Here is a 14,499-nt window from a genome sequence, read left to right as displayed (position 1 = left end):
AATATGAAATTTAGAGGAATGCATGCACGTTTTTGGCCGTTGTGGAAACACACACTTCCCATCCCAATCCCAATCCCAATCCCAATCCCAATCCTACTAGGAATAGGATTTAGGAATGCATGCACATGTTTAGAGCCGTTGTGGACTTGCCAATCCTACTAGGAATAGGATCTAGGAGTGCATGCACATGTTTTGAGCCGTTGTGGACTTCCCGAACCTACTAGCTATGGGATTTAGGAATGCATGCACATGTTTTGGTAAAACAAACTTGCCCAATGCCAATGGGCCTCAGAAGTCCATGGACTGGGGTTAGTCTAATGGGCCTCAGAAGTCCAGTAGATTGGCTTTATTCCTAGAAAGCTTTTTTTTTTTTTTTTATTGATTTATTCCTAGAAAGCTAGTAGTGTCTGTGTAGAGAGAATATTTGGACTTTATGTGGGCTGTGATCCATGCTTCTATCAAATGATTGTTTCATAAACTATATGGAAAAAAATAAATTTGCCTAATATAATCAATTTATGGTGGAAATCAAAATTCTCTTTAATGCCTTTCAAAAAAAAATTGGAAATGTGTGTGACTATTAAAAAATGTTATAAAATTTTCAAATATGAAGAATACCGGTTTTTGGAGATTTTAATAAATTGTGTCTATAATGTTTTCACTTTAATCCCTTAATTTTTTTTACAGGGGAACGTGCAATATATAATTTTACAAGTCTGTATATTAATTAACAAATCACACGTATCAGACAAATATATAAAACTTCCCTGTACAGTACTACGGTTATACAATTGTGTTAAATTTAATGAACAACTAATTTCAGTTGTTACTTATAGAAACATTAATATAAATTGTTTTATCAATCTACAGTATTCAGCTAATGTAATTATTACTCAGCAAAATTGATTAAGATAAAAGTTATAATGATTTTCTAACATCTAGAATTACCCCAATAATCTATCATAGTGGGAGTTACATGTTGGTCATTGTCTGTGTTAAATTTTTAATTACAATATTATTCAGTCCTTTGACCCAAAATATCAAATTCAATCCCCTATATATCACTTCGATCACCACTGTGTTTGAATTCCTCATTTTCCTATTTTTCTCTAGTAGTTGACTTGGTTAGACTTTTTTTTGCTTTTATTTTTTTGGATTTTTATAATAATTAATAATCTTTGATACTATGCTCCGATTATTATTTTCAACAATTATAATCTCCCATCATACATATACAATTCAATTAGCAAGTGTTAAAGATTGTTGCGTAGAAAATTTTACAGGTCGGGTAAGTTGTACGACTCGCTATGATGTTAGGTTATTAAAAGATAATATAACTAAAAAATCATGTAACGAAAATGTGAATGCTTTATCGAATGTATGGCCACATGAGATAATATACATATGATAAGAAATAAAATTATTAGATTTAAAATAGGAGTAACACCAATCGGGAAAAGTTACGAGAAAACCGTTTGCACGTATGACGTAGATATAGCGGTTGAAAAATCAAGATAATTTGTATAGAAGATGATAGGAAACGAATATAAATACCTAAAAATACATGACTTGAAATAGTAAAAATTGATAATAATTCAATAATACTTTACAAAAATATGATTTTAAACATAAACGAACGGTGAAAACAAAAACATGCAGTGGATTTTTGTTGATTTTCTTATAGATTCATATAGAATACCTCAAATTCTTGAAATAAAGCTTGATGATGATGAATATCTTATTATAAACATATGAGATAATTATTTTTTCCCAAACCCTCTAATAACGACAAACATGCAAGTTGGTAATCATCATAAAAAGATCTTTAGCAATGTTATCAACAAAGCATTTGGATCGTGGCTAGAATTATCCAAAGTGTTTCTTCTTTTGGCAATTGTCAAGAGCTAAAACCATAATTAATCATGCACTCACCTTAGTCATGGGCCTTGGCCCACCCAACGTGCAACAACTAACCTATACGAGGACCAAATTACATTACGTTGTGTAACAAAGGAATAAATTACATTTATTAGTCAACACTAATTTGGACTGAAATAAATACCAAAAATGCTTTGAAGCTAAATTCAAAACTGGTTGGCGGACCAACCCATTAAAGCATATGACACGTGTAAAGTGATTGAAGAAAATAGTAAATTGAAAGTGGAGTGGAGTGAGACAATCATGGACGCGCGTGTGAGGACAGTGAAATTACGGTTTAGGACAGACGGAATGATTCAGATAATTTTCTTCTTCCCCGGGTGACCGGGTCTCTGCAACTCGGGCCTCCACTGCATAACCCGCAATTTGCTCCCAGTCCATTCCTTCTCTCTTCCGAAACCCTAAGTTCCTTCTCGCTCCTCCGATTGCGGCTACCACGGGTCGGACTTGAACGAAGTCTATGATCGGAGACCGGCTTCGACGAGATCCTGAGGCTCCTGACAGGGAGAGCGTCGGAGTCCAAGTCGGGAGGCGACTGATGGACGGTATATTGGGTCGAGTCGGCGCAGCGGGTTTAACAGATGGCGGATTTAGTCGATTTTAAGGGTCAGATTTGTCCGGGGAATTTCGCTAGAGTGGAGGGTCGTCAAAATAGAGAGAGATGTGGCGGGTAGGGATGGCAAAACAAACCGATCCGAACACTATTCGCAGGATATCCGATTCATTTAAAACCCGAAAATCGATCCTATAGGTTTTTGAAACGGTTTTGATTTTGATTTTCAAACCCGTCATGGTTTAGGGTCGGGTTTGGTTTTTGATGTCGGGTTTAGGGTACCCGAACCGTTTAATAAAAAGATTCATTATAGTAATAATATTATAAATCATCTATAAAGGTATACTACTAGGATACTAAATTATAACATGATAAAGCATATTAAAACATATATATTTATAGAAACATACTAATAAGACTATAAATTATACTAATTTGAATTATAAAATCATAATTAATATAAATCATACTCCATATTAATTTATATTAACATAATCATCAAAGAAAAAAAATAAAAATATTAAAAGTTAAATGGTAAACGGGTACCCGATGGTAAACGGTTATGGAACGGTTCAGGGTTTGGAAATTTAAATGGTTTTTTAAATGGTTTTGGAACGGTTTTGGTATAGAGTATCTTAAATGGAAACAGTTTTGGTATTTTCTAATTGGAAGGGTACCCGACCCGTTGCTATCCCTAGGCGGGAAGTAGAAACCACGACCGTGGAGTGAAAGTGAGAGTAAGGGTATTACTGTATTTCAGAAAAAAAAGAAAAAGAAAAGGGTATTACTGTATTTTGCTTTTATTTATTTTAAATAAATAAATATAAATAAGCTCCATTAATTTTAGCAAATCCAATGATCACTGTTGGTTTTGAAAATCTAACGGCTACAAAGAGGGTGGTACGAGGATAGACTGAACATGGGTTGGATTGAAAACGGTCCCACATACAGTAGCCAAGGAGAAAAAAAGATCCGACAAAGAGGACCCGCTTCTCTCAAAAGGAGCTATCAAATTATGATACCAAAGTGAATGCAATCGAAGCTTAATTGGGCGACTCATTGAGCAATCTCACGTCATTGACTCCGCGAGAAGAATGGAATTTGATCGGATGTCGATAGCTTCGCCTTACCAAATTCAAGGTTTTATCATCAGCCACTTTACTATTTCTGTCTTTCCCTTTGTTTATCATGTATTCTTGATCGCATAAAGAAGTTAAGAATCTTGAACTCTGAAACACTCCTGTTTAGTTTAGGGGAATTGGATCCCTAACATATGATTTTTAGGGGAGTATGTGACAGAACCAGTTAAAATTTATGGGAACTGAAGCAAACCCTGTTTTTCCAATTTTGGGAATCTGAAGGAAAGCTAAGTTAATTTGGTGGGTCTTCCTTTTATGCGTGCACTCTTGTTTAGATTCCAGAGTGTGAAGATTCCCAAACACGCCCGCTTGAGTTCAACGTCTGAATCTGGTCACTTTTCGCTCACTGAATTGAATCAGATCAGTCATAAGGGTTTCCGGGTCGTCATATGCTGGTAATACTTCTGGTTTATGATTTTTTGGTTTCTTCTAGGGGCGCAGAAATGCATGTGTTGGTGGATTATGCGATTTGTGCATGTCTAGGAATGGATTTTTTCAATTGAATTTTAGATTTCTTCATTGAATTACGAGTTACCAGTGGAAACTATCATGCCGCGTGAATATTGTTGTTCCAACTTGCTTGTAGCTCTGCCCGATGATCTATTTGCCATTATATCCCAATGCCTTTCACCAAGGGACATATGCAATCTTAGTCTATGCTGTCGGAGTCTTTATGCTCTTATGGCCTCTGAGAAGATCTGGTTCCCGCAATGTGACATACTTAATATTGTGCCCCATGGGGACCTTGTCGAGTGGAGAAAGGGTGTGTCATCATATAAAGCGCTTTGTCGTTTCCTTGTAAGTGTCAAGCCATTAACTGGAATTTGGGTTCACCAAAATCCTGAGCTTGGGAATGTAGTTTATGTCATGCCTGGTTTTGTTTCTGTTGTTGGGTGCCGGATTATTCCACAAGAGCTAGGTCCACTTGGAATTCTGGATGGCCCTATTCTATGGGCACCAGTTTTTGAAGTAATAGGTAATTTTGATGGTTCAACGGCCTTTATTCTGCATGGAAGAGAAAAAGGTTGTGACTATTTTTATCCTGGTTCTGTTAAGCCAATTGAGAAGAATTGCAATGTGCTCTTACTTGAGGTTGAGCCTAGCCAGCAACCGAATGGAGGTAAATTGTTGTATTGTAAGAGTTTTGCTCACCATTCCGATAAGGAACTATCAAGAGAGATTTCTAGGTCTGGTGGTGGATTGTCTAAGTCACAGAGGGTGCTTGGACAGCTTGACGCTAAAGTGCCTTTCAGCCGTTTGGCTTTTAGTGACAGAAGAAAATTGCTTGAGACTGTAATGAGCCAAGTTCGTCAAGATGTGCCTGATTCGGCAAATGGGCCCCTTTTTCCCCAATTGAGGATTGACGAGGACAACTTTCAGAGAGATATGGCTCTCTTATCTGAAAGGAGATCACTGCTCATGCAAATGTATAAGCTTAGCGGAGGCTCCATTGAGCGAAAGGAAGCTCCTGGAGCTCATTTGGATCCTACTCAGTTGGAGTTGAGCAAGATCAGGAAGAGTCTCAATAGCTCAATTCATACTTCTCTCAAGGCTGATGATGGTGACGTGAATTCTGCAAGGACAAGAACTTTGGGTGGGTATTTTAGGTATAGCCTAAGGCAGATATTTGGCAAGTCTCGTGTGACAAACGGCCACCATACAATGTCAAAGAATAATTCTTCAAGTGGTGAGAGTAAGTATGCTCAACTTCACGACTTTTTGAGATCAAGCGATACAATAGGACTGACATTGCATGCCTCCACCATGAAGTTAACTTCTTATCGAGCATGGCCAAATATGCATGACAGTAGGTTTGCCCTATACAAATTGCCCCTTAGGGTCCCAAGAGCTGACCAGGAATATGCTGGTTTATGGGGAGGGACGTTTGGTTGGCCTCCTGGGAAGCTTTCCGAGGATAAACCTGGGAAGGCTTTGTTCTTTCTTCTGCTCTCATATGAAGAATCAGAAGAAGAACGTCTTTTGATTGCGACAAAAATATTGGAAGGCACCCACTATGTTTTGCATCCAAATGGCTCAGCGATGTTTATAGCAAATCTTGATGAACCTTCAGTGGATCAATTTCCATGGGATACAGATGGAGATAGCCTTCCTCTGATGGTTAGCCATGCATTTTCAGGGGAAGGTATTGCAAATGGCTATGGTTTCAGATATCCTGGCTCAAAACCAGGTTCTCTCTTTGTTATTCATAATGGTCTCCTTGCGTTCATTTGGAAGGAGTCCAGGGCTGTGTTGACTTTGCAGAGGCTTAACTTGCAAGAACTATTGAGGAAAGGAGAAAGGGTGCCTGCTTTGCCAGCAATTGCCAATTTTTCTTATTTGACCAAGTCCTACTCAAATGTGTTTGCTGGCTTCTCAAACCCTTCAACTTGCTTATCCTCACCAAGGTTTGCCTTCTTATTTCATTTTTTTTGAGTTGGAGAGGGAGGTCTTGCCTACGTCATTTACTTTGTCATACTGCTTTTTGACAGCTCCATTGTGACTCTTGGCTGGCCTTTTCCATATTAATCAGTATGATGTGAATTTCTAATGGGGGAAGTTTAAGGACTTGTAGGACGGTTATAAGTATGAGAATGTGCACAGTTCTGATAAGACTGGCCATTATTAGTTATTTACGAGGTTTTGCTTGTTGCTGTGAGAGTCAGCTCACAAAATTTAGTAGGTTATATTCTTTATGTGCTTCAATTGATGAGATTTGTGCTAATTGATGGTTCTCAACCACGTAGTTGATTATATTGTCAGTAAGACAACTTTCCTTGCTGGATCTTGAATGGTTCATTACATTCTTTCTTGTCATTACTATATGAATGCAACCAATACAAGCTGCTAAGGAAGATTTTTTTTTAACGAATTTAGAGAGAATGCTAGTAACAGTCAACTATTAAGCCTCGCAACAAATTCAAATCATGTAATCTTATTGATGTGTGCAACTTTTAACTCCCCACTATTGGTGAGACCATTGTGACAAGTGAGTTTTTCATTGTTATTTGAGTTCAACCTTTGTGGTATCGAGAATGCTTAGGTAAATGAGAAATCCATTTATTTCTCTCTATTTCCGATGCTTTTGTAGTTTTGTTTGCTGAGGCCATTTCATTTGAACTTAGGGTCACTTGGGTAACTTTGTTGCGCCTTAAAAATCGTTTTAGGTGCCTTTTTTGATCTTAGTATCTTTTATTTTCAAATTAAGACTTTTAATCATGCTGGAATTGAAGTGCAAACAGAATTTTTTTTCATAATATTTATGTAAATAACCTTCTGTATGTATGAAATCATTTCCGTTTGTTCTGCGATAGATGAGTTTCTAAACCATTTTCTGCTGCTTCTATGGCACAGGAATAGACATTTATAGTCCACATGTTTGCCAAGGATAAAGTCCGCGTTTTCTTCACCATATATGATGCTCGGATGTCTTCGGAGGCTGCTGCTGGTTTACCTTCACTTGGCTCCAGGTCACTTGTGGAAGCTCAGGTGCTCCTAAACCAATTCCAGTATTGGATTCTTAATCCTTTCGTCTTAAAATAACACCAGTTCGGGTATTATTTATCCAATGAGATGCGATTTTTATAGTAATAAAACAATAGATATAAGCATTTTAGTAACAAATATATATATATATGTTGCTTCTCGTGTATTTCTGTGTAGGAATGTGAGGTATCACGATAAAAATTCCATTTTTACTTGTTATGATTGAAGAATCTGGAAACTTAACCTCACCTCCATGTGTATTTATTCTGATATTTCCAAATTTTCGCTTTCTTAGAAACTTGCATATGCAATATGGGCCGGCCTTTGGATGTGGACCATGTTGTATATGGTCTATCTGCCGTCCATGGTGATATGTTGTTGGGCCGGGCCTGTTTTGCATTGTTGTGGGCTAAGTACATTTTCAGATTTTGGAACTTTAGTAGCACACCAGCTCTTCAATTGTCTTAAGGCCGCTTCAATCACTGTCCAAGTAGACTCACGCTAAAGCTAGGATTCTTGAGAGTCCAACAAATCTTCTACACCACCTACTCTTTTTTTTCATTTTTTTTTCCCCAAAAACAATGAAAATCTTAGCAATTTGGTATCCCAGCCACTTAGTTGGACGCACATGATTCAAGTGAATTTGTAAGCTCCACATGTCTTACATGATGCATATGAATTCTGTGCGCATAACTCATTCGCTGGGATAATTGGGATACCAAGTAGTTATCCGAGATCCTTATCATTGTTAAACCAACCATTAAGGCGTTGCATGACAGCTGTGAGGGGTTTGTTCCTGAACAAGTGAATGCAAAAGGGGTTCAAGTAGAAATTGCATGGCATATTAACTAAAATAAATTGCACGTCTAAGACGTACTCCTACAAGTAAAGGGGTTCGAAGGAATAAGAGGTTTGCAATGCCAAAAGCGAGAGAAATTAATACCTCTTTCCTTTTTTTAAGTACCCCATGTCGTCATAGGGGATGGACGAGAGACATAAAAAAAAAGGGCATTATATTTTGGATTTCCTTTTATTTGCGTTCTTGTTTAATTTTGTGAAATCATAAAGTGGGGGTGTTGGCAGGGTAGGGAAACACTAGCGAATTTCTCCTACAAATTGTATATACACTAGTGCAATTAGGGCATAGACATTGTGGATGGTCATCTTGATTTTTTTCTCAACCAAATATTTTTTTTTTTTTGGGCTTTTGTCGAATATATTGGGTTTAGGTCGGCGCTAGGTGCATTCACAGAATCACAAAGGCCCATAAAAGCCTGAAACAGTATTCCTCTTTTTCGTAATTAGATGAGGCGCGCCAAACACGACCTTATTGGTTTAGGAGAGAAGTTTAGTGCGCACTTCCAGCCTTCTAACTTCAATCGTCCCAAACCCTAAAACTCTCTCAAACACTCCACACTTTGACAGAGAAGTTGCCATTCTTACTTTCTTAGTTTTTCTGCAACTCTTCGTCACTTATTGGAACCTCGTGTTCCGCCTACGCTTCGCTTCTTCGTTCGATCTCCGCTTCGGCCTATCGGATTTGTTCGTCTAGTGTTTCCGCTGCAGAGTTTGTAAGATCGCAAATATGCACGCGCCAGTACTTGTTCTCAGTAAGTTCTGTTTCTTTCTTGCTCAAAACCCCAATTCGTCTGTTGTTTATGATATATTAGTGTGTGTTGATGAATACAAATTTGGTGTTAGCATTACTTGTTTATGCACAGATTCTATGATTTTCTTATACATGAGACGATTTGAACATTCACTCTGAAAATTACTTGCTATGAGCAGAGGATTCTCTGAAACGTGAATCTGGAAGCAAGGTACAGCATGCTAATATCCAGGCTTCAAAGGTAATAATTTTTATGCTTCATTCCGTTGTTTTCTGCCTAGTTTATATATTTTTTAATGATTTCCGGATGCTGAGTCTTTGTGTTGCTGCATTGTTTCATTGTTCTTGATTTGCCGAGCTGCAATTATTTCTCCATAACGGTGCTGAACACTGCTCTGCATCTATTGACTCTTTTTAACGTTAAGTGAAATGAGAAAGAAGAATGAAAAATGGATGACAGATGATGCAGAGTTCATTTGTTCAAACTTTTTTGTGTAATTTTATCTCTTTATTTGTTTTGTGCTTCCATCTCTTGTAATGATTTAATGAATCATTGGTTTTCTCAATGCCATGTTCATTGTGCATTTATTTGGTCAACATGGCCTTTGTATATATTCTTTGTGATGTCATATGTAGATTCTATACCTATGAACACCAATATATTTGCTTTCAAAAATACTTACCAATTTATTCCCACTGGTGTTATGTTTTTTAGCCTTGATGTGTTTGGCTTCGTAGATCTAACATTTGACCTTTCAATTAATATTAATAGGCTGTTGCTGATATAATTCGTACAACCTTGGGTCCACGATCTATGTTGAAGATGCTCCTTGATGCTGCTGGAGGTGACCTCCTTGCTCATTCTCTGAAACACTTACGACACACTCTAACATATAATCGGATTAAGAACATCTGATATGACAATGATAGGATATTAGTGCTTCATGCTTGAATGTTGCATGATTTGGTTTCTCAAGGAGACAGCAAAACACGAGAATTGTTCAATGTGTATTTTATAGATCCATTATGTGTTATTCCCCTTTCTCTAGTGTTTTTTTGGGGGGGTAAAAGCTCGTCCCTAATAAAAATGACCTGGCTGTTTGAAATTGTAATAATGGCTATTATCATTCCTCTCTCAGCTGATATTTTTGCTCTTAAACATCTATGTATGGATTTTGATGACCTTTCTAAGCTCTGAGCTTGCGTTTCTTTCTTAAGCAATTATTGCCATATCTGAATGTTTTAACCTTTTTGGGTGCTTATACTGAAATTTTTACAGGGATTGTCGTTACTAATGATGGGAATGCTATTTTACGTGAGCTAGATCTTGCACACCCGGCTGCAAAGGCATGGGCTGTTTCTTTTGCTTGCCACATTGGACTTTTTCGGCATTAATAATGTTTTCTTATCTGCTCCGCTTTTTTGTTTCACTCCCTTTTAAGTTGATAATTCTTGCTAAACTTCTCTTCTGATTGCTCTGTTTGATAAATAGTCAATGATAGAATTAAGTCGCACACAAGATGAAGAAGTTGGAGATGGAACAACATCTGTCATTGTTTTAGGTACGGTTTGAGTTACTGAATCGACCTAATTTGAGTGGATATTTCTCACCTTTCTCTGGATGGCTGTTGGTTTTATTCAAGATCAGTGCTGTTTATCCTGAATGGAGAATCAATGTTCTCCTTTTTTTTGGACAGTAGTTAATTGTTTTGTCTGATTAAATTATGATCTTTATCATCTTAATGTGCTAAATTATGAATGATGTGTCACAGCGGGTGAAATGCTTCATGTTGCGGAAGCCTTCATTGACAAGAACTACCATCCCACGGTCATTTGTCGAGGTATTGATGTGCAGTTTTTGTTTCTGCTTGACATGTCATCTGATGAAGTCTTTTTCCCCCTTTAATTGGCTCTTTTTCAATTGTAGCCTACAACAAAGCTCTGGAAGATGCTATTGCTGTGCTCGACAGAATTGCAATGTCCATTGATGTAAACGATCGTGAGTCTTGTACTTCAGTTGTTTCATCTATTTTTGTTTTGTTTTTGGTACATTGCCATTCTTTTGCCAGTTGGTTGAGCCAAGCTGGTATGAGTATTATGATGCCATATGAGTTTATAGACCTTGTTCAAACATACTTAGCATGATTAAGAAGTGAACCTAAGACACATCACCATTTCCATACATCTTTTGAGTTGATACTAGATCATGAGCATTTTCCAGCTTACTGGAAACAGCAATTGTGCTACAGATAAATTGAATTCTTTGCTGGATTTAGGATACATTTTTTTGAGAAACGTAAGCATAAAAACACTTTGACAAGTTGGCTTATTCTACTCATTTTATGCTTGGTATATATTCTTTTTTAACTAAACAATCTATGTTCTAGGGGCAACGATGTTGGGCCTGGTAAAGAGCTGTATTGGCACAAAGTTCACTAGTCAATTTGGTGATTTGATTGCGGTAAGTTATCCTCTTCTATTAGGGATGTGCATGTGTTGCAGGAATTTTTCTGCAATTCTTTTACTTGATTTATTTGTGTGATCTTTCAGCTGGTATATCAGGCACTTTAAGGCACTCATAATAATTTGTAGAACACTTGAATCGTTTTTGAGGCAAAAGCCGACTCAGATGTTGAGGTCATTTTTGGAGTACAGTGTCTGAATGCGTACTGGAATCTAATGAATAATTAGAGATGTGCGCTGATACTAAACTAGAATAAGTATTTTCTTTGTATATCAGATGGTATTCTTTCCTCTTTATGCTTAGTTTTATGTGTTCATGGTCCATTCTCGTGGAGGCAAGGTTAGTATAATTAGTCTGCACAAGGTTTATTGCATGATGGGAGAATATAATTTGCTGACACGAGGTAGTAATTGGGCACTGTGTAATTTTTTTTTTAAAAAATTGCCCCCCCCCCTTATATATACATATGGAGAGAGAGTATTTATATGTAAATATAAATTCACAAGCATTTATTTCATATATCATATATCAGGATTTAGCAATCGATGCCACCACGACAGTTGGTGTTGACCTTGGCCAAGGAATGCGAGAAGTGGATATTAAGAAGTACATTAAGGTTGAGAAGGTCCCTGGTGGCCGGTTGGAAGATTCAAGAGTTCTCAAAGGGGTTATGTTTAACAAAGATGTAGTTGCCCCTGGAAAAATGAGGAGAAAGATCGTCAACCCACGTATCATTCTTCTCGATTGCCCCCTTGAGTACAAGAAAGGCGAGAACCAAACAAATGCAGAATTAGTTAAAGAGGAAGATTGGGGAATCCTTTTGAAAATGGAAGAAGAATACATTGAGAATCTCTGTATACAGATCTTGAAATTCAAACCGGACTTGGTAATTACAGAAAAGGGTCTCAGTGATCTGGCCTGCCACTATCTGAGCAAAGCAGGCGTTAGTGCAATAAGGAGGTTGAGGAAGACGGACAATAACAGAATTGCCAAAGCATGCGGTGCCGTTATCGTGAACAGACCAGAAGAACTGCAGGAGTCCGATGTTGGTACTGGGGCTGGGTTGTTTGAAGTTAAGAAAATTGGGGATGAATTTTTTGCTTTTATTGTTGATTGCGTAGATCCAAAAGCTTGTACCATATTATTAAGAGGAGCAAGTAAGGATCTCCTAAATGAAGTAGAGAGAAACTTGCAGGTATTTCAATTCATTCTTGGTTTGAATTTTTCTACCTCAATTATACCATGTTCTGAAGTTTGTTTGCAAATGCAGGATGCTATGTCTGTCGCGAGGAACATACTTAAGAATCCAAAGCTAGTTCCGGGAGGTGGTGGCACTGAGTTAACTGTATCTGCTACTTTGAAGCAAAAGAGTTCATCTATTGAAGGCATAGAAAAGGTGAATGTTGCTACTCACTTGATCACTGCAATCAATTCCGTATCTTTTGATTTTAAGGTCATAAATGTCCTGAAAGCTTGAAAATCCTTGGATTTGAAATTAGAAAGTGAGTGATAACTTGTATTGTTCTTTTCTTTTCCTCAATTTTTTCCCATTTCCTTATTCTTTATAATTGCAAAACAGTGGCCTTATGAAGCCGCGGCAATAGCTTTTGAGGCTATACCACGAACTTTGGCCCAAAATTGTGGTGTTAATGTGATCCGGACTATGACTGCCCTACAAGGACAGGTATGAACCTTAAGATCTTCTATTGCATTATGTTTATTTTATACTGCTAATATAGTTATGGATGAGTATTTCAATCCATTTTCTGTCTAATGGTCTCAACTGTTGATGCAGCATGCCAATGGTGGAAACACATGGATTGGCATAGATGGAAATACTGGATTGATCGCTGACATGCAAGAGCGGCAGGTACTCTCATAATGCACACTTCTATCATTTTTTCTGTTTCTTTTTGGCTGGCGAATATGTGAGTTCTTGTTGGTAGAAGTTCTGCTGTATTGGAGATTACATTTCAGGATTTCACTATGAGCCTTTAAATACTCATTTACACATTCCCCATTTTTTCCCTAACTGTGAAAAATTGGATGGAGTCTGAAAAAATTTCTGGTAATCAGGGTTTGTTTATGTAAAAATCTGTCAACTCGTATAATTGTTCTCCCCTATATCCCCATAGATTTAGGTGGTATATTGTTAACACCCTGTAAGATTGCAATAGAGAAGCCGTTCCATTTATTCCACTAGCATGCATTCTGATCCCACAGGTGTTCCTATATGTGTCCTCTTCCTAATGTCCCCAGTTGATTCTGGTAAACTGAATCGAGTTATGCTGGCTCAAGGATTTAAGTAAAACTTTATTGCTGCGAATGAATGGTGCTTATTTTTTCTATTTCTAGATATGGGATGCCTATAACGTAAAGGCACAAACTTTCAAGACAGCAATAGAAGCTGCTTGCATGCTTCTCAGGATTGATGACATTGTTAGTGGGATCAAGAAGAAGCAGGCCCCTGGAGCGGGGCAAGCACCGAAGCCCAAGGTTGAGACAGAGGCAGATGCTGATGGGGAGCAAATACTTCCTGATTGAGGATACCGTTGCACTCGGACTGACTCCGCACTCACAAAATAGCCAGCAAGGTTTTGTTTTCATTCTTCGCCTGTTCAAGGGTTTTTGTTGAGCCTTTTAATCGCACAATACTTCAAATTTTGTGATCTTGGCCGGTTCAGAGTTTTGTTGGTTACTTTGAACTACCTTTCTATAATGATGGCAGCTGTATACTATCCCGTAATTCTGTGCAGTTGGTACTTTTGAAAGCTCTGTTAGTTCATCATGGAAGAAATGGTAGTTTATGTTCGTCTCAGCAGTGGAGGCCTCTCCACGCTGACTGCCGCTTCATGTGATTTAGTTTTCTAATTTCTGCAGTTAATCTAGTACTATATTATTACTCGCACATATACGAATGACTCAATTTTTTTGTTGATTCACATGTACGAGGGTAGATGCTAGAGAAGGGGTAAATTCGATGGATAGCCATTGAAGGAGCGTCCACCCCATCAATTGACGGGAATCTAATTCGGTAGGGGATTTGCCTTTTTCTGATAAGGCGGGCATGACGGGCCCTGCGAGGTTCGGCCCAACACCTCTACGCACTTATGCTGGATGGGTCGGGGTTTACCGACGGCCCATTATACATCTCTAGATTGATCCAAGCCCCCAACAGCATCACCGTGTCCTTCCTCCACGGCGGATATGATGGGAAGTAGAAATCAGCCACAACGTAGCTCATCTCTGGTTGTGTCAGTCCCTTTGCCTCAGTCAGATTTGCCCTTAGATCGGGAACCTCCAGTTTGTCGTA

At 38.0% G+C, this 14,499-nt stretch overlaps 2 protein-coding genes across 2 annotated transcripts; both read left to right on the top strand.

Annotated features, from left to right (window-relative positions):
- The first annotated feature begins 3,311 nt into the window (after positions 1 to 3,311).
- Positions 3,312 to 7,367, top strand: LOC120002163 (F-box protein At5g39450). The gene is made up of 2 exons (XM_038850772.1): positions 3,312 to 6,035; positions 6,982 to 7,367. Exons 1-2 carry the CDS (start codon positions 4,180 to 4,182, stop codon positions 6,995 to 6,997), a joined length of 1,872 nt encoding a protein of 623 aa, XP_038706700.1. The 5' UTR covers positions 3,312 to 4,179; the 3' UTR covers positions 6,998 to 7,367.
- Positions 7,368 to 8,476: 1,109 nt separating this feature from the next.
- On the top strand, positions 8,477 to 14,039 carry LOC120003016 (T-complex protein 1 subunit gamma-like). The gene is made up of 13 exons (XM_038851903.1): positions 8,477 to 8,723; positions 8,902 to 8,963; positions 9,495 to 9,567; positions 10,002 to 10,069; positions 10,215 to 10,284; positions 10,495 to 10,563; positions 10,650 to 10,721; positions 11,110 to 11,183; positions 11,719 to 12,381; positions 12,457 to 12,582; positions 12,766 to 12,870; positions 12,982 to 13,056; positions 13,542 to 14,039. The coding sequence occupies exons 1-13, from the start codon at positions 8,699 to 8,701 to the stop codon at positions 13,728 to 13,730; spliced, it is 1,671 nt and encodes a 556-aa protein (XP_038707831.1). The 5' UTR covers positions 8,477 to 8,698; the 3' UTR covers positions 13,731 to 14,039.
- Positions 14,040 to 14,499: the final 460 nt, after the last annotated feature.

Source organism: Tripterygium wilfordii, chromosome 7 (genome assembly GCF_013401445.1).
Source record: "Tripterygium wilfordii isolate XIE 37 chromosome 7, ASM1340144v1, whole genome shotgun sequence".
Classification (NCBI taxonomy): Eukaryota; Viridiplantae; Streptophyta; class Magnoliopsida; order Celastrales; family Celastraceae; genus Tripterygium; species Tripterygium wilfordii.
Note: the sequence above shows the minus strand (reverse complement) of the source record. Positions and strands in the feature narration are given on the sequence as shown.

Coding starts and splice junctions, on each gene's coding strand:
- LOC120003016 (XM_038851903.1), top strand. CDS start 8,699: ATGCACGCGCCAGTACTTGTTCTCA. Junction 8,964..9,494: donor CTAATATCCAGGCTTCAAAG/GTAATAATTTTT, acceptor TAATATTAATAG/GCTGTTGCTGATATAATTCG. Junction 11,184..11,718: donor AATTTGGTGATTTGATTGCG/GTAAGTTATCCT, acceptor ATCATATATCAG/GATTTAGCAATCGATGCCAC.
- LOC120002163 (XM_038850772.1), top strand. CDS start 4,180: ATGCCGCGTGAATATTGTTGTTCCAACTTGCTTGTAGCTCTGCCCGAT.